This window comes from Debaryomyces fabryi, assembly GCF_001447935.2.
Source record: "Debaryomyces fabryi strain CBS 789 chromosome Unknown contig00015, whole genome shotgun sequence".
Taxonomy (NCBI): Eukaryota; Fungi; Ascomycota; class Pichiomycetes; order Serinales; family Debaryomycetaceae; genus Debaryomyces; species Debaryomyces fabryi.
The window spans coordinates 50,006-71,912 of record NW_015385441.1 but is presented as its reverse complement, the minus strand read 5'-3'; the positions used below and the strand labels follow the sequence as shown (position 1 = coordinate 71,912).

The following is a 21,907-nucleotide window of genomic DNA, read 5'->3' as shown; positions in this document are numbered from 1 at the left end:
AATCCTCCACTAAATATCCAATTACTGGGGAATAGTTTTCGCAAAAAAAAAAAATTCCGCGATTTGTTGTCTATATAGTTAGTAATCTACTAAATTTCAGTTCGGTTAGCATTATCGAACTTGCATATATAATATATATCTATGTATAATTATCAAATATATCGTACATTTCTTAGATAGTTACAAGTTATTATACATATCGGGAAAAAATGAATAGGTCGGAATACGAAATTGTAGCATTGTCTACAATAAAATATGATACCAGATTAAATATTATAAGTATTCCAGTTGACACCGCTATTAACGTTTAGGAAGTACTGACTATCCAAGACCGCATTGTCTTGGAAATCGAGAGAGCTAGATTGTTGTGCAGGCGGTGGATATGGATACATAGGCGCATCAGGGGCCGTAGGATAAAGTGGAATATTTTCAGTACCGAAAGATGCCGCAGATGTATGCACCGGGGTGGTAGTTGATGCATTTGAATTTGCAACGAAGCCAGGAAAGCCTTCTGAAAATAGCTGATGATCGGAAACAGAGTTGTGTGGTCGTGTGTTATTTGCATCATTTGATGGCTGTAGCTGTACATTAGATGGCCCGGAATGTGAGTGGAATTGCTGTTGGGGGTTTATTTTTGATGAAGGAGGAGATTGCACCGGGGTTGGCGTAGGCGAAATAGTGTGGATCTTTGCTGTGTCCTTAGGGAACAATTGTGTAGCACTAAATGCTTTGTAAAAATCGGAATCTACTGGTGGAAGCTCAATAGTTACTATGTTGTGCATAGGCAAACTCAAGTCTTCATCGTCATGGTCATAACCATGGTCCCCGTTACTTGAAATATCAGAAACATCAGGATTGGCTCGATCATCAGATTCGTTTAGCATAAAGTTCAAATCAAATGTTTTCAGATGTCTCAGATGATCTGACTTTCCTCTTTCTTCGTCTGATTTGAAATCTTCACACGCTTTGACCAATACGGCTTTAGCCCTTGAAACCATATCATCTTTTTTATCTTCTTTGTTCAATCTCTCTGTAAAAAATGTAACTAACAGATAAGCAACACCTGGCCATGAAGCATGGAATTGTTTTGAAAATTTTAAGCATATATGCATTTGTTTTGATGCAGTTTGAGCAACAATTCTATTGGTAGAGTCGGTGTGAAACGATAGGATAATCATTGCCATGGACATGGTATACACCAACAGAGGCGACAACATCAATTTCTCTCCTGTACTCATTCTATCACTTAAATATTGAGCGATGAGTGATGTCATATATGCTGCTTGAAATGAAATTCCCCAATACTTATTATTGTCCTCCTGGGTGGTAATTAGCTTCACCCTATTGATATGGTAAAGTGTAATATAATATAAGGGTCCTAATAAACAAGAAAACGCATTCATAGATTTAGGATCATTAGCGGTGAATTTGAGTTCAGATGGTAAGTTCTTGAAGAATATACCCATTAATAAATTTAGTTGTTTAACTACCTTCGTATTTCTAGACATGGCGACTTCAGTATTGTGAGGATGTCTAGTCTGATACTGCTCTTTTATTACCAAGTCCAAAATTTCAGATAGATAGATTATATGGATAAAATATTCTGCAAGAAGTCTATCTCGTTTATTCTCCACTGACCAATTTTCTGATTCGTACTTTTCAAAATCTTTCATAGAAGGCACACCACAAGATGTCTCATGTATGTCAATTGTTAAGGGTCTTCCAAAACTCATTGCCGCAGATTTATCTCTGCAATATAACCACCACCATATCTTTTTCCAATTGAATATCTGTTGATGAATTTTATAGATTTGTTGTTCGTTGTTGTTGTACTTGTGCAATAAATCTTGAACAAAAGGTGCTTCCGCCATATTAGTATGAAATCCGAATGTCTGAGCAATAGTAATAGCATTTCTGATCCAAAAATATATACCCCTAGATATATCTTCAGGATCAACCCAATGCCACGATAATAAACAAGAAACTTGTACTAACATTGTTGGATAGTTAAAAGCTAAATGTCCATCGTCGTCGTCACCATCACCAACGTATTCAAATTTTACCGTGGAATCATATAACGCCTTAACCCTTTGATAAAATGCAAAGCTTGCAGCCGAACTACTATTATGCGAGTTAACTATCGCTGGATGCTGTGAATATTTTGATCCTGCCAAAAGTATTGCCTGTATCAATATTAGAGGAGGTTGCTTGTCTGGATTTGGATCATTAAAATGATTCATGAAGATATCTTTATTAATTAAAGGAATCAGCGGATATATGGCATCAAAGAACGCTTCAAATATGTTTAGAATGACTGGCCTGGAAGGTAAACTGAATGCTCCCTTTATATTCAATACTTGTAATTCTGTAATAATCTCTCTTGGATCAATACTGGATGACTTATTATATCCCAACTCGACAATATTTTTGTTATGTTTTTCTTCATTTCCCTTGAAGCGCCAATCATCTGCAAAATATGAATAACAAGATGTAGGTCCCAAATATAAGTATTTACTCAACTTTCTCCTAGGAGCCACTTTCACTCCATTATTAGACGGAGTGTTCATATCAGATGGATTATACTGGGGCATGACATTTCTGACAGATATGTTAGTTAGTGGGTCATTGGGAATATATGAGGGTGTATTGATATTCTCAAGCTTATTCGCTGGATGTTGTAGCCAAGGTTGACCTTGCAGTTGTATCGACAGAGACGGCACATACAGTTGATTAATTAGTGGAGCAGTATATGACTGATTTGAGGGTGCAACATACTGCTGATTTGGTGCCATACCTAACATATGATTACTATTCTGTGCCTGTGGTCGTATTTGCTGCATATTATGGTCTTGTACCATCGGTGTGAATTGTTGTGCTTGTTGTTGCACTTGCACGGGTAATATATGCTGGTGATGCATCTGATTCAAATGATTAACTTGATTACCTGGCTGCACCTGATATGACTGTGGAACTGGTATATTGGTTCCTTCGTTATACGTATTGTGTAGTCCAATAGTTGAATAATTATTTGTTTGGATAGAGTTACCATAAGTATTAACTATGGGTAAATGATTTTCCCTGTCGTCCATTTGTACCGAAGGACTACCAGGTTGAGGTGAGTTGGATGCAATATTACTGCCCTTCTTTCTTCTAGGTTCAGGAAACCTGCAATCCGATCCAAATGAAATACAATTCGAACAAGGCATCTGTGTTTCTGCATCACATCTGACCTTCCTTAATCGACAAACTGTACAAGCTCTGGAGCCTCGAGGTTTTCTAAACTTCCAGCCACCTTTGTTAGCCATATTTACTTCCAATTAGCTTGAATCCGATGCTTAGTATTCAATTTAACACGGTACTTATATTAGTGCTATTATTTTTTATGATACCGTCATCATCACCTGATTGAGACAATTTTGAGAATTGATTTTATATTGTAGATAATATGGATTCATTATATATCAAGATGATCAATTGGAAGCTTGTTCTAAAATCAAGTGCTGCTATAGTATCAGCTTTAATAATTCTTAAACAGATTCATGATCAGATAAATTATAGTAAAAAAAAGCTTACTTCCTTGTCCCCTAGGTCCAGGGGTGTTGAATCTTTAATTGGAAATACTCCGATGATTGAGATCAAATCGTTATCAAAACTTACAGGATGCAAGATCTATGCCAAGTTGGAATTAATGAACCCCGCTGGGAGTGCTAAGGATCGTGTGGCATTGTCAATTATAAGAGCAAACGAAAAACTTGGAAAATTGAAGCCAAATCATGGGGACGTCATATTTGAAGGTACTTCAGGATCGACTGGAATATCGTTTGCGGTTTTAGCCAATGCTTTAGGATACAAGGCACATATATGTCTTCCAGATGATACTTCACCTGAAAAAATGCAATTATTAAAGTCATTGGGGGCAGAGTTGGAGCCTGTAAAACCTGCATCTATAGTGGATCCCAACCAGTATACAAATGCTGCCAGGTACGGGGCACAGAAAATCAACGAAGATAAGTCTAACAGTAAGAATGCTATATTTGCGGATCAATTTGAGAACGATTTCAATTGGCGGATACACTACAGCTCTACAGGGCCAGAAATTTGGGAACAGATGGAAGGAAATGTTGATGTGTTTATAAACGGCTCTGGTACTGGAGGAACAATTGCTGGTGTCTCCAAGTATTTAAAAGAAAAAAATGAGAGTATAAAGATAATATTGGCAGATCCCCAGGGCTCTGGATTAGCCAATAGAGTAAACTATGGTGTGATGTATGATTCGGTGGAAAGGGAAGGGACGAGAAGAAGACATCAGGTAGATACTTTAGTCGAAGGTATTGGATTAAATAGGTTGACTTGGAATTTTCAACAGGGCGAGCATAATATCGAAGAAGCAATTAGAGTTCGTGATGAACAAGCGTTGAAAATGGCAAAATTTTTGTGTATTAATGATGGACTATTCTGGGGTTCTTCTTCCGCAATAAATTGTGTTGCTGCAGTTAAAACTGCTTTCAAATATGGTCCAGGACAAAAAATAGTGATAATCGCTTGTGATTCGGGGGCAAGACACTTATCCAAATTTTGGAAAGAAGCTGCTGAATTGCCTAATGATATTACATTACAGGATATTATAGGAGATAATAAATTGCCTTGAGTTCATTAATCTCTATATAAAGAATTCTATTATTTCCGCAAAGACTCAGCTATCAAACGTTTTCTTGTTTCTCGATATAATTTAAGTATACTTAAAGAAGAAGCACTTATTCCCATCCATATTTGTAGGGTATCAAATGGTAATGCCAACTTAAACACAGTGTAAGTGTTAAAAACAAGATCAGATAACCATTTGTAAATATCAATGTAAGAGTTGTACTTTTTGAATTGAATTTCCTTTAAAAGCTGAGTGTCTTTCGTGTCATCTTCGTGAGAAAGCCCTTCAATTGAACCAGCGCCCAACAATTGTTTTGATAATTGTCGAGCTTTACTTTTCACTTGTATTTGAATTTTCAAGTCCATTTCTTGTTGGCTGAATTTTTGCAATCTAGCATAAGCATTATAGATACCAAGCAAAGTTTCATAGTACCATGCTAAAGACTCATGTCTTGAAATAATCTTACGAAGATCTTTATTTCTGAAGAAGTTCATTTTAAATAATAACCCAGCTTCATCAAATACACTATAGTATAACGATAATATATCACCCAAAACATCCTTTGTACAATACTTACCGAGGCTCGACACATCTATTGTGTAATCACCCGATTTCGAAGCACTTAATGTTCTTGCTCCTAGCTTATTTTTTAAACGACGGAGTCTGAATGGAGACTGGCCAAACCTAAGAAATTGTCTGAACAATGATAAACCGCCAGCAGTACCGCTCAACCTGGATCTGAATATCGAACATGCCAATATGACTATTATTTTAATAAAGTCCTGAGGGTGGTGTATAAAGTTCCGAAGCAAATTTAACTTCTTTTCTTTATTATTGTATCTTGTATTTATAATATTTATATTGATATACCCGTCACTGAGGTAATCTTGAGTTTGTTTGGCATGGTGGAGTAAAAGCCTCAAAGTAAACTGGCCAAACTTAGCCAATTTATCCTTACCGGTAATGTTGTTTAACATTGCCCATAATATATCCATTGATTTGACGTTATGCTGTAAGTCAGGCTCAGGTGATGAAGGCTTGAGTTGCTTGTCATTGAGAATTATAGTATCATATGTCTTGGAATCAGTGACCGGTGTTATAAAAGAAATTGATGCCTTAGGTTTTGATGGTGTTTCAAATTTAGACTTATGGGAAGAGTTTTCATTCTGTGAGGAAGCTATAGTTGCAGTATCTGCCAATATGGTTGTAGACATATCCTGATTATTGAATTTGGTGCGAGATGGCGAGTTGTCTGGAGAATCTACCCACTCAGAATTAAAGGTATGTATTAAGGGACTTGAATTTGGATTCGATGGATATAAGAAATGTCCGTTATATATTGAATTCGATGGTAATGGAGAATTTTTAATATTACTATTATTATTGTTATTATTATTATTATTAGAAGTAGTAGTACTTATATTAGCCTGAGAATCGTTATTAGTAGATTTTTCTTTGGTATATGTAGGATGTAGGTTATTTGAATAAGTCGATTGTCGATTCAGACTATTATCGTTCATTATCTACCATGAAATTAATTTAGAAGATATAATGTTATTATATATTACGTTCCATTGATCGTTAATTTGGGGTGGATGTTTTGTGTCATAAAATGATTTTTGATGTAACCCTGAAACTACAACGTTACATTGAAAAGTGAAATATTACATTGTAATATGGTAAATGAATGAATAATAAATAAATATACACAATGTATATATGCAAAGTGAGAATTGAATGATAAAGAAAATATTCATAGCACATAAATGTTCATGATTTGTTAGACTTTGGAGAATTCGATTCATGATTTTTCAAATTTTCGCTGTTAGGACCCATCATAAAAGCACCGACACTTCCTAAATAACCCTCATGCCTTAAGAAATAAGATTTCATATCACCATGAGACCAGAAGTTAACAGCGTATGATAGAGTATGAATAGTCTGCTTATGTCCTGAAATATAGCTGCCTCCGAAATATATTCTCTTCAAGCCAAATCTTAATGCTTGTAAATACGAGATTTGACCAATGTTATTAGAAATCAGGTATAGTAAGGATCTTGCAATATCCTCTTGCTTAAACTGAGCTAGTTTTTCAGCTGGTGTCAACCTAGGACTTCCATTGAGCATGCCATCTTTGTTCAGGTCATTGTTGAATCTCAATTTTTTAAATACTTTGGCAAAGGAAGACGCGATGTGGCTCGATTTCAAACCTATCTTGTTGTAATTTGATCCATAAATATCACCAACTAACAAGTCGATATTTTCGTTATTACCACGTTGAGCCATTTCTAACATTTCATTATAATCGTTTGCTTCGGTTAATAGAGATAACAAACCCCACAATGTACCTCCACCCAATGAAGAGCCCCCAATTCTTTCAAATCCATTTGGACCTGGACCAGTAACTTTGATCATAGAAACACCGCTTCCAATGTTAACCAAAAGATAAGGATATATTTGTTCGTCATGGGTATATGGGTTGGGGATGAATCTTGTATTGTTTTCTTCCAAATCATATGTGAAGATTTCGTTTGGAATCTTAGTTATCAACCAGTCTAAACCTTTGATAAGACAATGCATTTCGTCTTTAGCTATTATTTTCATTGGAAACTTGTATTTACGAAACGTTTTAGTCATCAATTGGTAGAATTTGTGGGCACCACCACCCGTAGCCATTATGTAGGTAATTGGTGGAACTTCTTTTTTGTGAATGGATTTCTGAATAAGCTTGATCATAAATTTCAATACCTCATTACTGAAATTTTCAGTTTGAAAATCTTTGAAATGTAATTTCCCCCCTCCTTTTCCGTCTCCCCTATGACTTTTTGTAAAATACACAAGCTTAGTTAATGTACCGCCTATATCAACCGAAATATGAATCACTTCGGAATTGTGCTTTGGCAAGGTAATATTTTTTGTGAGATCGTACTCATTGTTCAAATTTGTGGTCGTTAATTCAATTTCTCTGATTTTATTGGAGGAAATGTCAGCCTTCTTCAAATCTGGCGGTAAAGCAGCATTACCTTTAGGTTCATTGCTGCTTTCACTCTCGCCTTCCTTAAACCCATTGAGCTCTCCATCGACGTCTCCATCTGACTCAGAAGAAGAATCTGACGCTTGCGGCGATGGAGTAGTGGATGGGGTCGGTGAATGATACTGTTCTCTCAATAAATGATCATTAGCAATATAAGATCCTGAACAATCAATCTTTATCCTTCCTGGATCAATAAGTTGTAAATCTAGTTCATCGTTGGAATTTGGTTTTACCTGCGTTAATAACCCCATTAAAACTAATTTATTAATAATTCACTGTCCACGTCGATTAAATTTGTGAATTGTTTTTTTTCTTTCAAATCAGTTCGCTTTTGTCACTATTGGTTATACTCCTATACAATTTTCGAGGTCAGAATATCCCTTCAATGAAAAAATGTGCTATTTAGTTCGCTATTTATAACGGTAAGTATCGTATATAATAAACGAAAAAAATTATTGTTGGGACTACACTCTATGTACAGGGAACATAATTTTTCACAAAAAAATCGTTTCAACTGGTTAAACATAGAAATACCTGAAACTGGGGTTATAAATCAGAGAAAATGTCAAGCAAAGAAGACAGCGTCAATGACTTGTCTAGGAAATTGGATAAATCTCAAATTGATACGAGTTCAAAGCTTTTGTCATTGAGAAATCAATACATTCCAGAATCTTATGATTTGCACTTGGACATTAATCATTTGAAGCCAAATTTCAATGGTTTAGTTACAATTGACATTAAAAAAAACGATAAATATCATGGGTCGTTTGATGATTTCAAATTAACATTACATGCGAGTAAACTTATTATTACAAAAGCTGTTTTGGTCGACGGAGAAGACACCACGAACTTAAAAGTGGAATATGACCGAGGTAGACATGAGGTTTCGTTTACAATTAATTCTAACTACGAATGGAAAACTCCAGAAAGGGCAAAAGTTAGCTTGACTTATATGGGTCAAATCAACACCATCAAAACATATAAGGACCAAACAAAGGGGCTCTTTAAGACGAATTATTTGGATTCTATTTCAGGCAAATCAAATAACTATGTATTGGCTACCCATACACAACCTCATTTCTGTAAATTGATTTTTCCCGTGGTAGACGAATTGAACTTCAAGGTACCTATCAAATTGACAATAGTTACATTGAGCTCCTTCAAGGTATTGTCTAATTCATCCTTGATTGCCGATCCTTTTCCGGTCCCTATGTCCGAAAATGCAAGTTTTGCATTCAAACCAACACCTCCAATTGCTTCTTCTGTATTTGGATTTGTTATTGGTGATTTAGAATACTTAGAGAACAATGATCATGTAGTTCCAGTTAGAGTGTACGCTCCTATTGGGACGTTACCTTCATGTTCCTATCCGTTATACGTCACCTCCTCCTTATTGCCAATATTGCAAGAAATGCTTAATCATGAATATCCATTGGATAAGTTGGATTTTGTTGCATTGCCATTCTTAAGTGACGGCGCAATGGAAAATTGGGGCTTGGTAACGGTCTTATCCAGCCAATTGTTGATTGATGAGAGCTCTCACGAAGCAGTTAAACTTCAAGTACGCCAATTGATAGCTCACGAGTTAGTCCATCAGTGGGTTGGGAATTTGATTTCCTTTGATGACTGGTCGAACTTATGGTTGAACGAGTCATTTGCTACATGGTTGGGTAATTATTTACTCTACGTTGCTAGGTTAGATAAAGAGGATTATGAGGACGATGCGTTCGAGATAAGATTATTGCATGATCAAGAGACTAGAATGGATGAAGATTGCTTTTATGACGAAACCACAAATTCTTCCTCGTTACCTAGCATTCATGAAATTACTTCGAGTATTAAATCTTCTTTGTCTGACTCAACTCAAGATTTATTTGATAAGACAGCGTACGAAAAGGGAATAATTTTGTTGTCTATGATTGGAAGTATATTGCAGAATGAAAATTCAACCAGAGAAGATTTCTCAAGGACCAATTATTCGAATATGCTAAAAGGCGTATCAAAAGCTATAGATAAATACAAGTTTAGGAATATTAAGCCTTTTGATTTATGGAATGTGTTGAATGAATTTACAAGCATTGATTTATTGAGCTTTGTCCATTCGTGGGTAAGATATCCTGGTTACCCTATTGTCAATGTGACAACAAAAGATGATAAATTAATAATTGAACAGCATAGATATTTGTTCAACAATAATCCTCAAGATTTTAACTTGGAAGATACTCCATATCATTTGCCATTATCTATAAAATTAATTGACGATAAAAAAAATCTTAAAATTTTGAACATTATGTTGACTGATAGAAAGGTAGAGGTCCCAATTCCTTTACATCAATTTATTACATTAAATTCCAACAAATCGGGCTATTATAAAGTTGTTTACAGTAATGAATTTATTCCACGTATATGTACTAACATAGTTAATAACAATTTTACACCCCAAGAGACCATTTCTATAATCAATGATTACGGAAAATTATTAGGTCAAGAGAATTCTACCAGTCAACATTTAATATCTCTTATTGCGGTATTGAACTGCTTTATAGATTACAAATGGGAAATTGATAATAATGTTTTGAAGGTAGGCTTGAACTACCTAGAAACTATCAGTAATATATTGCTTCACTTTAGCGATTACTCAGAGTACAAGATATGGCTTGAAAGATATATTACAAAGTTATATAACAAAATTGGCAACTGGGAAAGGTTATTTGTGTTAACATCTGATTATTCGCCGATTGAAATGGAAGTTAGAAACCTTATATTACATATAGGTCTGAATATCCCAAAGTTTCAAGACGTGTGTAGAAAAATGTTCAAGAACTTTATCAATCCTAGTTCTAATAAGACTTTCACGCCAAGGGAATTATTCCCATCTATTTTTAATTTAACCATGAGAAAGGCTAACCAAAAAGAATACAAGCAAATTTTGCAATTAGTGAAAAATTCAAATAACTCGATATTGAATAATTCTAATTCTTCTATCGAACATTTACAGACTGTTGCTGTTTCATCATTGTCGTTCGCTGAAAATGAAGACCTACTTTCGAAATCTTTAAACTTTGTTATGACTAACATTGATTCCAAATTGATTGAGTTAGCCTTAATAGGATTTCAATTCAAGCATTCTAAATCTGATATTTTAAAATTATGGCACTGGTACAAATTGCACTATGATCAGTGGATTTTGAAATCTTTAAGAAAGGGTTCAGATTGGGCAAAGCAATTAGCAATTACAATGAAGAATATTTCAAAAATAATTCTTGGTGATTTAATGCAATTCCATAGTGATTTAGTCTCATTGAGAGAAGAATTTGTTAAAGAAAAGCTTCAAAAATTACCTGAACATGGTCTCAAAGATCTAGTTCAAGATTTAGAAGATACAAATATTGAAAAACAAACCATTGGTAAATTTTATAATGATTTGATTAAAAATTTACCATGATTCCTGTAAATATAATTAAAATTTTATAAATAAATAATAGATATAATAAAATTAATCTTCGTGTATACTATTACTATTATTAACACACTTACGCTAAGAGTGAATTTTAACCTCTAATTCATTTTCCTCGTTTGCAACTCCATCACCAAACTTAGGAGGATATTCACTTTCAACACCGGATCCCGAAATACAAGTACACCACAGTTCCTTAGGAACCAAGCTCATAGCGTATGGAATATGCAATCCACAACCTATCCAAGTCTTTCCAGCTGAAGTTCTTGTTAGTAAAAAAAGGTTCCATAAACCAAAACTGGTAATCATCAGTATTCTGGCATCTGTAAGCCGAGTGAATACTTACGGCAAGTAGAACAATCTATTGGTTTGCACATGTTCTTTAAGACCGAAGAATCAGTTCCAATTAGTCATTTTTTCCAGTGAAATAAACTACTATATTATCGCGAAAATTTATATTTACGAGCATCTATTCACATCTTTAGTTATACAACTATTTATTTTTTACTGTCATCTGTATTTGCTTCCAATTTTTCAGCTTCTTTTGCGTATTCATTTAATTCTTCATCTATATCCAAGTTTTCTTGGATATTCCATAATTGGAAATACAATGAATTTGGGTTCCGCAACAAGTCATAGTGAGTACCTTCCTCTTGGACTTGGCCCTTGTTCAAAACAATAATTTTATCAGCATCAGCGATTGTTCTTAACCTATGAGCAATGGCTATATGTGTATTTTCCTTTCTGGTCAAAACAGTTCTAATTGTTCTTAATAACGATTGTTCTGTATGAGTATCTAAAGCAGAAGTAGCTTCATCAAATAAGGTAATGGGAGCTCTTTTCAAAAGTAGCCTAGCTATAGCCAATCTTTGCTTTTCACCCCCAGAAATCATCATACCCCTTTCACCAACTATGGTGTTAACTCCATTTGGAGAATCCTCCATTAGCTTGGTCAATTGGACTTTTTCAATCATTTCGAGGATTTCTTCATCTGTAGCATCTAATCGCCCATACCTGATATTTTCGAGAATAGTATCGTTAAACAAAGGAGTATCTTGTGGAACAATTCCTATTGCCTTTCTCAACGACTCAACAGTAACCTTTGAAATATCCTGGCCATCAATTAAAATTCTACCACTTTCTACATCATAAAATCTAAATATTAATCTTAATATAGTTGACTTACCACTTCCAGAAGGACCAACAATGGCAATTTTTTCACCGGCTGGAATGGTGAATGATGCATTCTGTAATATTGGTCTGTCTGGATGATATCCAAAGGTAACGTTTTCAAATTTAATTTCTCCGGGGATTCCTCTACTGTTCAACACTAATGGTTTTGCGTTTGGAGCGTCTTTAATTGATACTTCGTGATTTTGCAATTGGAATAAGTTTTCCATGTCAAGCAAAGATTGCTTCAATTCTCTGTACACAGAGCCCAAAAAACTTAAAGGAACAGACAATTGAAACACTAACTGGTTAATTAAGACCAAATCACCAACGGATAGTGATCCAGTGGCAACCCCATTGCATCCCATATACATCATTGCCGTTAAAGCTGATGTGAAAATAAAGTTTTGTCCAGCATTCAAATACGCCAAAGACGTAGCCACTTTAACTGAAGCATTTTGGTAGTTTGTTAAAGCCTTATCGTATTTTGATGCTTGAAATCCTTCGTTATTGAAATACTTAACTGATTCATAATTAATTAATGAGTCTAAAGCAACAGTTGCTGCCTGATTGTCTGCATTATTAGCTTGTCTCCTGAAACCTGTTCTCCATGCTGTAGTCTTTATAGTAAATACGGAATAACTCAACATAGTTGCCAATGTAACAGCCGCAAAAGAAATCCCATAGTTATAAATTAAAATTCCACATACCATAGATATTTCGAAAGAAATTGGGATGATATGGAACACCATGGCGTTCAAGACATATGAGATACCTTTTGTACCTCTGTCAATAGCTCTAGTCAACCCACCAGTTTGCCTAGATAAGTGGAAGTTCAAATCCATATTCAACAAATGCACAAATGTATTATGAGCAACTCTCTTAATGGCTGTCTGAGCTACTGATGCGAATACCGCATTTCTTAACTCCCCAAATAAGACTGCTCCAAACCTTGCTCCTCCATAGGCAATAATCAAAGTACCAATTACAGTTCCCACAGTTCCTAATTGTTCTGTCCAGTCTATATTCATCTCATCTATTATTTTCTTAAAGAAAAAGGGAACCTCCACGTTCAACAATTTCGAGGCAATCAATAATGACAATGCAAGTATGACCCTAAGTTTAAAACTTGGTTTATTTTTGGGCCATATAGTCACTAACAACGATTTGATCATCTTCAGTTCTGAAGTAGATATCTTTCTTCCGAATAGGTAGGTAGACGAGTCTTCCTTAGAATTAACACCCAATTTATGGGAAGACTGAAAAAATCTTCTTCCATGGATCGTAGGATACTTATAAGCCGGAGTCAACTGTAGCCTTACCCCTGGGATTCGTTTGGAAGGTATAAATGGAGATCTTAAGGTCATTAATGTCCTTGTTTGTGAAAATGGAGTCAATGACCTGAAAGGCTTAACCGCCCCAAATAAACCCCATTTCATCATTCTTATCTGATAAGCGATGGTTTAGATAATATATACAGAAACAAAAATTCTTAAAATTTTGTGAAGATCTAGGTTGAAAGTAATGGATCAAACCAATCAATATATGTTATAATCAACAACGTCTATAAAAATGTAGGTCTGTTTTAGAATGCTTATGGGATAAACTAAGAAACCTTTAAGGTAACATTGCACGCTTGTTGCTTAAAAATTGTTCCACAGTTGATCATGGTCGTGTCATTCGCCAATTAAACGTTTACATATTTTAACACTATGTAATATGAAATCTAAGTCTATAAAGTATCCGGCTAAAGCTAAGTATCAGTATTCATTTTCGAAATGAATTCCATCTGTTTTATTAAATTTATTGGCGCATCCATTCTTGGTAACATAACTTCTATCATTCTGATTTTTGAATTAATTGCAAAATCTTCGTCACTGAACAACTTTTCAAGTTCATCGGTGGTGGAAACTTGAATTGCATCGTAGTATTTCGCATTAAATAAAGGCAACAATGCAAGGTTATTCCAAGGCTGGATATCGTTATATGTTGCACTCATCCCGTGTATTAATCTGTCGATAGTGTAACCATCGTTATTGAGAACGAATAAATATGGTCTGGTTTCCCATTTAACCATGGTCGAGATTTCTTGCACCGTCAATTGAAGCGATCCGTCCCCTACAAATAAAATGACCCTCTTATTGGGATCGATTTCTTCTGCAGCCATTACTGCTCCTAATGTAGCCCCGACGGTAAACCCGACCGAACCCCATAGAACCTGGGAAATCCCAATTGTATTATTCGGAAATTTTGTTTGTACAATTCCAAATGCTGATGTACCAGTCTCGGTGATAATTATATCACCTTCTTTAAACCAAGAACTGACCTTGCTCCACAACCATTCCTGTGTAAGCAAAGCTGACAGGACCTCCGAATTGGTGACAGAATTAGTCAAAAGGGTTGGCGAGGGAATGGTAACAGGACTGTAATGTTTAATTGCTGAGTCTACATTATCAAGCAATACATTAAGGACTTCTTTCATTTGCACTCCAGGATATGTTCCTTGTTTAATTTTTATGCAATCAGCGTGAAATTCGACCACATTTTTAGTCTTGTACGAATAGGAGAAAGATCCAGTATTGAAATCTGATAATAAGGCTCCGACAGCTAAAATCAAGTCGGCACCATCCACTAAGTTTTTAACTTCCACATGCGACATGGTCCCCACGTATACCCCGGCGAATCTGGGATGCGATTCGTTAAAGCCAGACTTGCCCATTGGGGTTGTTAATACCGGAAACTGTGTCTTATTTACTAATGCTTCTACTTCACTGTTACAATTATGTCTCGAAGTACAGGCATCTACCAATATTATCGGGTTGGAGGCTTCGGATACCAATTGCAAGATATTGTCTATTACCTCTTGTTGGGCTTCAGGATCATTTTCACGTAGTGAAAGATCTATTGGGGTACTCAACAACATTGCTGGAACATTTATATCCACTAAATTCGCTGGTAATCCAATGTATACTGGTCTCTGAAAAATGTAAGCTTCTCGTATGCATCTATCAATTTCTTTGGGAGCCGACTTAATATCAGAGATAAATGCAGTTGTTTGTGAAATATTATTTGACATCCGATGGAACACTGTGAAGTCTCCATTTCCCAAAGTGTGATGTAATAAGAGTTGCTTTGCTTGAGACGAGATCGACGGAACACCTACAATATGCACCAATCCTACGTGCTCCGCAAAAGCTCCACCAATCCCATTAAGAGCACTCAATTCACCCACTCCGAAGGTGGTGATTAAACATGCAAGCCCCTTGACCCTACTGTATCCATCTGCTGCGTATGCTGCATTCAATTCGTTGGCATTACCTGCCCATCGAAGCCCATCTACCTCGTAAATCTTATCTAAAAGTGACAAATTGAAGTCTCCAGGGAGCCCAAATACAGTCTGGACCAGCAATTGTCTAAGTCTCTCAAATATATATCTTCCTAAGGTGACTTCAGACATTTCTGTGATCATATAAAGTTGAAATCGGAAATCCAATGAATCAAGTATGTATTTATCAACTGTCAACAGTAAGTATAGATTTATTATATTCAACTAGTGCGACAAAAAAGACCCCAAGTCTCCCTAAGCGCATATATTTGGAATTATATGCGTTAAAAAGTATTCCAGATTTACAATCTACCGTTAACTATAATATGGCTTTCTTATGCATTTGCAACTTAAACTGATAACCTTGATAAGCTTTATTGCAGTTTTCCCAGAAAACAGAATTGAAATTATAAAATGATCTTATTTTTGATTCAATACGTACACTCTAAACGAGTATATATTATAATGATAGTAGATTTCCAGTTTATGTCAGCATTGTGTATATTTCAATCACCATAGCCTATGATTCTGTATTATAATTCTGATATCTGCAACTTGTAACCAAGTAAAGTAAATGAGAACGTAGTCAATTCTCAGGCTTAAATTTTCCTACCCATGAGACATTTAAGTTCGACTCAGAAGAAACATAAAATCCTTACATGTTAATACATATTTTGAATTTCTATACTAATTTTCCACTTTTCAATCATCAATCCTTTAAACTACAGAGTTAAAGTACTCCTTACATTTCAATCTAAACAGCACATATTGTACCATCCTACATACACGATATTGAAATATTTTTCTCTCAAGCTATTGAATGATTTATTGTCGTTATCGGACTTGCAGCCATACATCAATATGATAAAATATACTTGGTCGCCTAATCCATAGACTTAAAATATCACTATGATTTATATGCTTCTATTGCCAATTATCTATATAAAAAATATAAAAAATATATAAAATAACGCTATTTAAAGAAATAAGTTTATAGTTGCCTTATATACACCGTAAGAAAAGTACAAACCTCAACTGCTTATTTGATAGCCACCGTAACAATCGAGTATCAAGGAACTTTATAGCACAAACACAACATAACTGAATGTCGCAAATATTGCAATGTCGGGATAATTAAAGAGGTCACGCCGCTGGTATCACCCTCCGCACGCCCCGTGAGAAATCAAAACATTACCCGGCATTTAGTTAGTTTAAATAAAAATCACCTGAAATCCATGTGAGAATACTCCTCGTGATAATTTATTTATTTTTCTTTTCCTTGTTATTGTTAGTACTAGGGTAGTAAACAAGTAATTGCAAAGGTCAAATATGTCGAAAAGATCATCAGAAGACGGTAGCCACCAAACCGACAAAAAATTGAAGGGTGATGACAAGAAGGACGAGATTGCTATCGATTCGGAGCTTTTGGGACAGCAATCGTCGTACACCAACAATGGGCCTGATGACTCCAGGGGAGATAATCACGGGGGAGACAACGACAACAACGTCAATGCAGCAGCAGCTGCTGCTGTAGCAGCTGCAGCAGCTTCGGAACCTGCCAATGCAGCGGCTGCTGCATTGAGCTCACAACAACAGCACCACAGTCAACAATTACAGCAACATTTGGCATACCAAAATGCGTTCAGGCAGCAGCAACAAGTGCAGCAGCAACAGGCCCAGCAACAGCACCATCAACACCATCAACACGGTCACCATGGCCAGCATCCTTCCCATTCGCCGCAAAACAACCTCTCGCATTTGCAGCCTACGACTTTGCCGCAAACTTCGAGCACCTCAAAGCCGCAGCACGGGTCTGATGAGTGGCACAAGCAGAGGAGAGAGAACCACAAGGAAGTGGAAAGGAGAAGAAGAGAATCAATCAACCAAGGTATCAAAGAATTGGCTGCGTTAATTCCTACTAACGACACTAACAAGGCGCAAATTTTACAAAGAGCCGTCGAGTACATTAAAAGATTGAAAGAGAATGAAAATAACAATATTGAAAAATGGACACTTGAGAAGTTGTTGACAGAACAAGCAGTTTCGGAATTGAGTGCCTCGAACGACAAGTTGAAGCAAGAACTTGAAAGGGCTTATAGAGAGATCGAGCAATGGAAAAAATTAGTGAAAGATGAAAAGAATATGAAATAAATCTCAAAAGCAGTGTATTTTTAGTTTGTTATTGTTTATTAGTTGTATTATATTAGTATTTGATATTATAAATGTTTTGTTAGACAAGTATCTAAATTTGTAAAATACGTTGCAAAATGCTTTGCATTTAACAGGAGAAATTAATGTTGTGAGAATAGTATTGCGGCTGAGGTACTTTTGGTGGCATTAATGTCTATTTGTCTATGATGAATATGCAGCAAACAAGGCAATGTACTTATCGACTTGTTCGTCGTAGTCATAGCCGTTGTTATGAATATGATAATCGAGCATGTTGGTTGTAAATGGCCTGAATGAATCTTGCGATTTAAGCAAATTCTCGGTGGATTTGCCAAACAAGAGTCTCATTATTTCTTCCTGATGGAAGAAAGTAAAGCCCCTAGTCAGACAATAATTAATGAAAAGCTCGTCTTTGGATAATAATTCAAGAAGTTGCTCTGGTTTGAAATTATAAATAGTATGCAAATCTTTGTCGCTTAATTTTGTTGATTTCTCGCCAGATTGACCTAATTTTTTCCTTGTTGCTGCTTCATCTAATAACTTTGCTTTTTGAGATTCGGTCAATTCAAACCTAGCATTCTCTTTGTCCAAATCTTCTTGTGACTCGATATTGGAATATTCTTCATTGTAGTTGTGTACCTTCCACTTCTCCCTGTCATGCAAAAAGTAATACAAATCCCCTTCTTTAACCCATAATCGCAATTGAGGTATGTACACATGTCCACTATATTGTTTACTTAATAATCCCTTAGGGTATTCGACAGACAAAATATCACTGTATCTCCTAGGAACATAAGATATTTCACCTTCAACATATGTTTTCACTAAGGGAGATAATTCATCTAGTGTTGAGAAATGGTTATTACGACAATTATATGCTTTCATACCTTTATTAACTTCCGTGTAATCTTCAGCATTATCGGCCCATTGATCAGGATAAAGTTCCTTGTATCTATCTGGTGGTTTTGTGTTAGATACTGCTAATCCCGTAATATCAATATAGATACCTGTATCAATATCTATAAATCTAGCATCAATATTATTATTACCATTTCCCTTAGCTCTTAATGTAATAAAAGATCCACAATCTAAAAAGTATCTTCCATAGCCCTCTTCCATATCTTCAACAACTAAAGTCTGATTAAACTGTAATGACAATTTATGCAAATCCATAACGGGAACCTGCACGTCAATATCATAATCCCATGGAAAGGCAAACCCATTCCAGTACCACGATAATAATGATCCGTGTGCAACCCATGTGTTGATACCATTTTTACGACTAAAAGACAACCAAGACCTAACCAATCTGTGCAATATCAAACTTCTCTGTGATGCTTCATACATAACTCCATTGAAAAATCTCCAGTCATAATGATCGCCCACTAAACTACCAATTAACCTCGCTTCTGCAAAATACTTTGGTGGATTACCATTTTCACTTCATTATCCGAATATTTGAGGGATTGCAAATAACGATATTCACTAACGGCCAACCCACCATTTTTCAACTTGGATTCATATTTGTCAATAAGTTCTTCATGTTTCAAAATAAAGGAATCTTCAGAAAGATTAATTTCATAATCATTTATACTTTGATGTGAATTAGCTTTTACTTTCTTTTTCAATTTCTTGAACTCATTTAATGAATTAATCGATTTTTGTTTCGTCTGGGTTATATAATTCCCGACCAAATCAGAATCCAATAGCTTTTCCCTTCCCTTGACGGTAATGTTATAAGATCCATCTTTTGTAAGGAAGACAATCATCGAAGGAGGTGGAGCAAAGGTGTATAAGTACGATTTACCAAGAAGAATAGCTTTGTCAGGAGTTGTCCTCAAATCACTCTTGAAGACATTGAATCCAGGTCTTATGGTGTTACCATCTTGAAAATCACTAGGTAAATGAAAGTCATCGACACAATATTCTTTAGGGTCCACAGATTCTCCTCTCTTCTCGAGTCTTTTTTCTTTTTTGGTCTCGTCTTTATTCTGTTCTTTTTCTTCTTTCTTGTCCTCTTTCTTGTCCTCCTTCTTATCCTCCTTCTTATCCTCCTTCTTGTCCTCCTTCTTGTCCTCCTTCTTGTCCTCCTTCTTGTCCTCCTTCTTATCTTCCTTCTTATCCTCCTTCTTATCTTCCTTCTTATCCTCCTTCTTATCCTCCTTCGTGTCTTGTTTGTTCTCCTTCTTATCTTCTTTATTATCCGCCTTCTCGTCTTGTTTTACAATGTGGTCTTCAATCTTAGTCTCCTCTAATTTTTTCTGGGATTCTTCAACTTTCTTTTTGTCTTCCTCCTTATTAATTTGGTTTTGTTCAAATTCTTTCAACTTGGAATCTTTTTCTTTCTGTTTCTGCTCTATTTCCAGATTAACCTTAATCTCGTCCATTCTAGCATCCAATAACGCACACGATGGTTTCTCATTGGCCGGTGCTAATAAGTACTGATTCAAGGGCGATAAATCCACCCAATCGTACCAATGGAACGGAGCCATAACAATCTTTTTTGGATTCTTCTTAGTTTGAGTCTTTATGTGATGAAAATACATCCCTAAAGTGAATCTGATGTCAAACGGCAGAATTGGCGGTTTTTCCGACATATCATAGTAATATCTTGGAATATTGAGAGAAACACCCTTGATTGTGGTGTCCATTGTCCATAGTTTGCTCTCATCATCCTCTAAACTCTTTTTCTCTTTATAAATAGCATCAATCTTCTTATTGAAATGGGATTCTGGGTCGAATGTATCTCCCTTGTCCTTCTTATCGAAATAACCTGCGTATATCTGGCTCGTCAATCTATCAAGGTAATTAAGTCTAAGCTTCGAGTTTATTTTAACCCTCGAAGTCTCATTTAGAACCGATAGCAATGACGCTATCACCATAAGAAGCAAAGTTATCACCACTACTAGCTGTATGTATTTTCTTCGAATCAGGATAAACATTGTGCCCCAAATCTCCTGTTACCTCCTGCAAAACACTGCTTATATAACGTTTATTATAAGCTCTAAATAGATCCAGAAGGAAACACTATTTCCTTAATTATATAAATGTATCTTGGATGATGAAATGTTGAATATTCAAGTTTCTAATCTTAGATTATAAGCAATGAAGGTTTTATCATGAAGATTTTTTTATATCGCGTGACAAGAACTTTTTTCATCCCCATTGATAACAATAGAATACTCTTGATTATATTGTACTCTACAATTTGAATCCTATAATAATGCTAAGGCATATAGACCAAACTATTTTGCACCCATATTTGTATTTCTATAATACCTATGATCAATTGGAATACCAATCAGTCTTGGTGCAAAAGAATTGAAATTCAGTGTTCTCTAAGCGCCGTGCGCATCTCATTAGAGATTATACGCCCAGAGGAACTAGTATAACCAAGTAGAGACAAACGGATGAATGAATTAATTCACGAAATACTAACATTAGTTATTCTTGTATTTTGCTTGATTCTTGTTCCTTGAAGTCGGATCTGAGGTAAGAACATCGTGTGACGTTTTCAATAGTCGGCTATCTCCAGTTACGCTAAGCGCCAGGGTTATCTAAAGTAATTATGTCTGATCATAAAAAATACTGAATTGGCAGAGAATATTTTATAGCAGAGAACATTTTGCAGCAGAGAACTTTCTAAGTGTGTTTTATGACAAAGGAATTTAATGGATTCGTCTGTTGAGAACTTAATTACTAAAAAGGCGATTGTTGCAAAAATGATAAAAACAGTGAAAGTACGGTGTATACAATGTGCTTAAGGGTTCAATATATAATAGCTTAGATTTTGATATCGGGGTTGGAAAATATAAAGCTTACGTGAGTGCTTTGTGGGTGGTCCTAGATCTGAAATTCGCTTATCTTTATAGGTCGGTCTTCTCCATAGATAAGTTATCTTCCTGCAGATAGACCGACTATTGGCCGAATTTGCTATCAATAAATCAAAAACTGCCGTTCATGTTGAATATCTATTCGCTAGGATAAGATTAAGTACTAGGATATTAGAGATTACGAGTTTTTATTATTTTAATGATAAACGAGAGCTAAAATATTTTTAAGATATATTTGAGACATATATCTGTGAAAAATTACGATCTGGTTAAA

At 35.5% G+C, this 21,907-nt stretch overlaps 11 protein-coding genes across 11 annotated transcripts; 3 read left to right on the top strand and 8 right to left on the bottom strand.

Moving 5' to 3' along the window:
• Nucleotides 1–266: 266 nt before the first annotated feature.
• AC631_01196 (uncharacterized protein) lies at nucleotides 267–3,305 on the bottom strand (the record flags this gene model as incomplete). The annotated part of the gene is made up of 1 exon (XM_015610026.1): nucleotides 267–3,305. One exon carries the CDS (start codon nucleotides 3,303–3,305, stop codon nucleotides 267–269), a length of 3,039 nt encoding a protein of 1,012 aa, XP_015469164.1.
• Nucleotides 3,306–3,466: 161 nt separating this feature from the next.
• AC631_01195 (putative cysteine synthase) lies at nucleotides 3,467–4,648 on the top strand (the record flags this gene model as incomplete). The annotated part of the gene is made up of 1 exon (XM_015610025.1): nucleotides 3,467–4,648. The coding sequence occupies one exon, from the start codon at nucleotides 3,467–3,469 to the stop codon at nucleotides 4,646–4,648; it is 1,182 nt and encodes a 393-aa protein (XP_015469163.1).
• A 29-nt stretch (nucleotides 4,649–4,677) lies between these two features.
• On the bottom strand, nucleotides 4,678–6,165 carry AC631_01194 (uncharacterized protein; the record flags this gene model as incomplete). Its single annotated transcript, XM_015610024.1, has 1 exon — nucleotides 4,678–6,165. The coding sequence occupies one exon, from the start codon at nucleotides 6,163–6,165 to the stop codon at nucleotides 4,678–4,680; it is 1,488 nt and encodes a 495-aa protein (XP_015469162.1).
• Nucleotides 6,166–6,415: 250 nt separating this feature from the next.
• AC631_01193 (pantothenate kinase) lies at nucleotides 6,416–7,930 on the bottom strand (the record flags this gene model as incomplete). The annotated part of the gene is made up of 1 exon (XM_015610023.1): nucleotides 6,416–7,930. The coding sequence occupies one exon, from the start codon at nucleotides 7,928–7,930 to the stop codon at nucleotides 6,416–6,418; it is 1,515 nt and encodes a 504-aa protein (XP_015469161.1).
• Nucleotides 7,931–8,241: 311 nt separating this feature from the next.
• AC631_01192 (uncharacterized protein) lies at nucleotides 8,242–11,124 on the top strand (the record flags this gene model as incomplete). The annotated part of the gene is made up of 1 exon (XM_015610022.1): nucleotides 8,242–11,124. One exon carries the CDS (start codon nucleotides 8,242–8,244, stop codon nucleotides 11,122–11,124), a length of 2,883 nt encoding a protein of 960 aa, XP_015469160.1.
• Nucleotides 11,125–11,217: 93 nt separating this feature from the next.
• On the bottom strand, nucleotides 11,218–11,445 carry AC631_01191 (uncharacterized protein; the record flags this gene model as incomplete). Its single annotated transcript, XM_015610021.1, has 1 exon — nucleotides 11,218–11,445. The coding sequence occupies one exon, from the start codon at nucleotides 11,443–11,445 to the stop codon at nucleotides 11,218–11,220; it is 228 nt and encodes a 75-aa protein (XP_015469159.1).
• A 188-nt stretch (nucleotides 11,446–11,633) lies between these two features.
• ATM1 (ATP-binding cassette Fe/S cluster precursor transporter) lies at nucleotides 11,634–13,745 on the bottom strand (the record flags this gene model as incomplete). The annotated part of the gene is made up of 1 exon (XM_015610020.1): nucleotides 11,634–13,745. The coding sequence occupies one exon, from the start codon at nucleotides 13,743–13,745 to the stop codon at nucleotides 11,634–11,636; it is 2,112 nt and encodes a 703-aa protein (XP_015469158.1).
• A 314-nt stretch (nucleotides 13,746–14,059) lies between these two features.
• Nucleotides 14,060–15,763, bottom strand: PDC11 (indolepyruvate decarboxylase 1; the record flags this gene model as incomplete). Its single annotated transcript, XM_015610019.1, has 1 exon — nucleotides 14,060–15,763. The coding sequence occupies one exon, from the start codon at nucleotides 15,761–15,763 to the stop codon at nucleotides 14,060–14,062; it is 1,704 nt and encodes a 567-aa protein (XP_015469157.1).
• A 1,197-nt stretch (nucleotides 15,764–16,960) lies between these two features.
• Nucleotides 16,961–17,782, top strand: CBF1 (Cbf1p; the record flags this gene model as incomplete). The annotated part of the gene is made up of 1 exon (XM_015610018.1): nucleotides 16,961–17,782. The coding sequence occupies one exon, from the start codon at nucleotides 16,961–16,963 to the stop codon at nucleotides 17,780–17,782; it is 822 nt and encodes a 273-aa protein (XP_015469156.1).
• A 201-nt stretch (nucleotides 17,783–17,983) lies between these two features.
• Nucleotides 17,984–19,147, bottom strand: AC631_01187 (uncharacterized protein; the record flags this gene model as incomplete). Its single annotated transcript, XM_015610017.1, has 1 exon — nucleotides 17,984–19,147. The coding sequence occupies one exon, from the start codon at nucleotides 19,145–19,147 to the stop codon at nucleotides 17,984–17,986; it is 1,164 nt and encodes a 387-aa protein (XP_015469155.1).
• A 50-nt stretch (nucleotides 19,148–19,197) lies between these two features.
• On the bottom strand, nucleotides 19,198–20,682 carry AC631_01186 (uncharacterized protein; the record flags this gene model as incomplete). The annotated part of the gene is made up of 1 exon (XM_015610016.1): nucleotides 19,198–20,682. The coding sequence occupies one exon, from the start codon at nucleotides 20,680–20,682 to the stop codon at nucleotides 19,198–19,200; it is 1,485 nt and encodes a 494-aa protein (XP_015469154.1).
• Nucleotides 20,683–21,907: the final 1,225 nt, after the last annotated feature.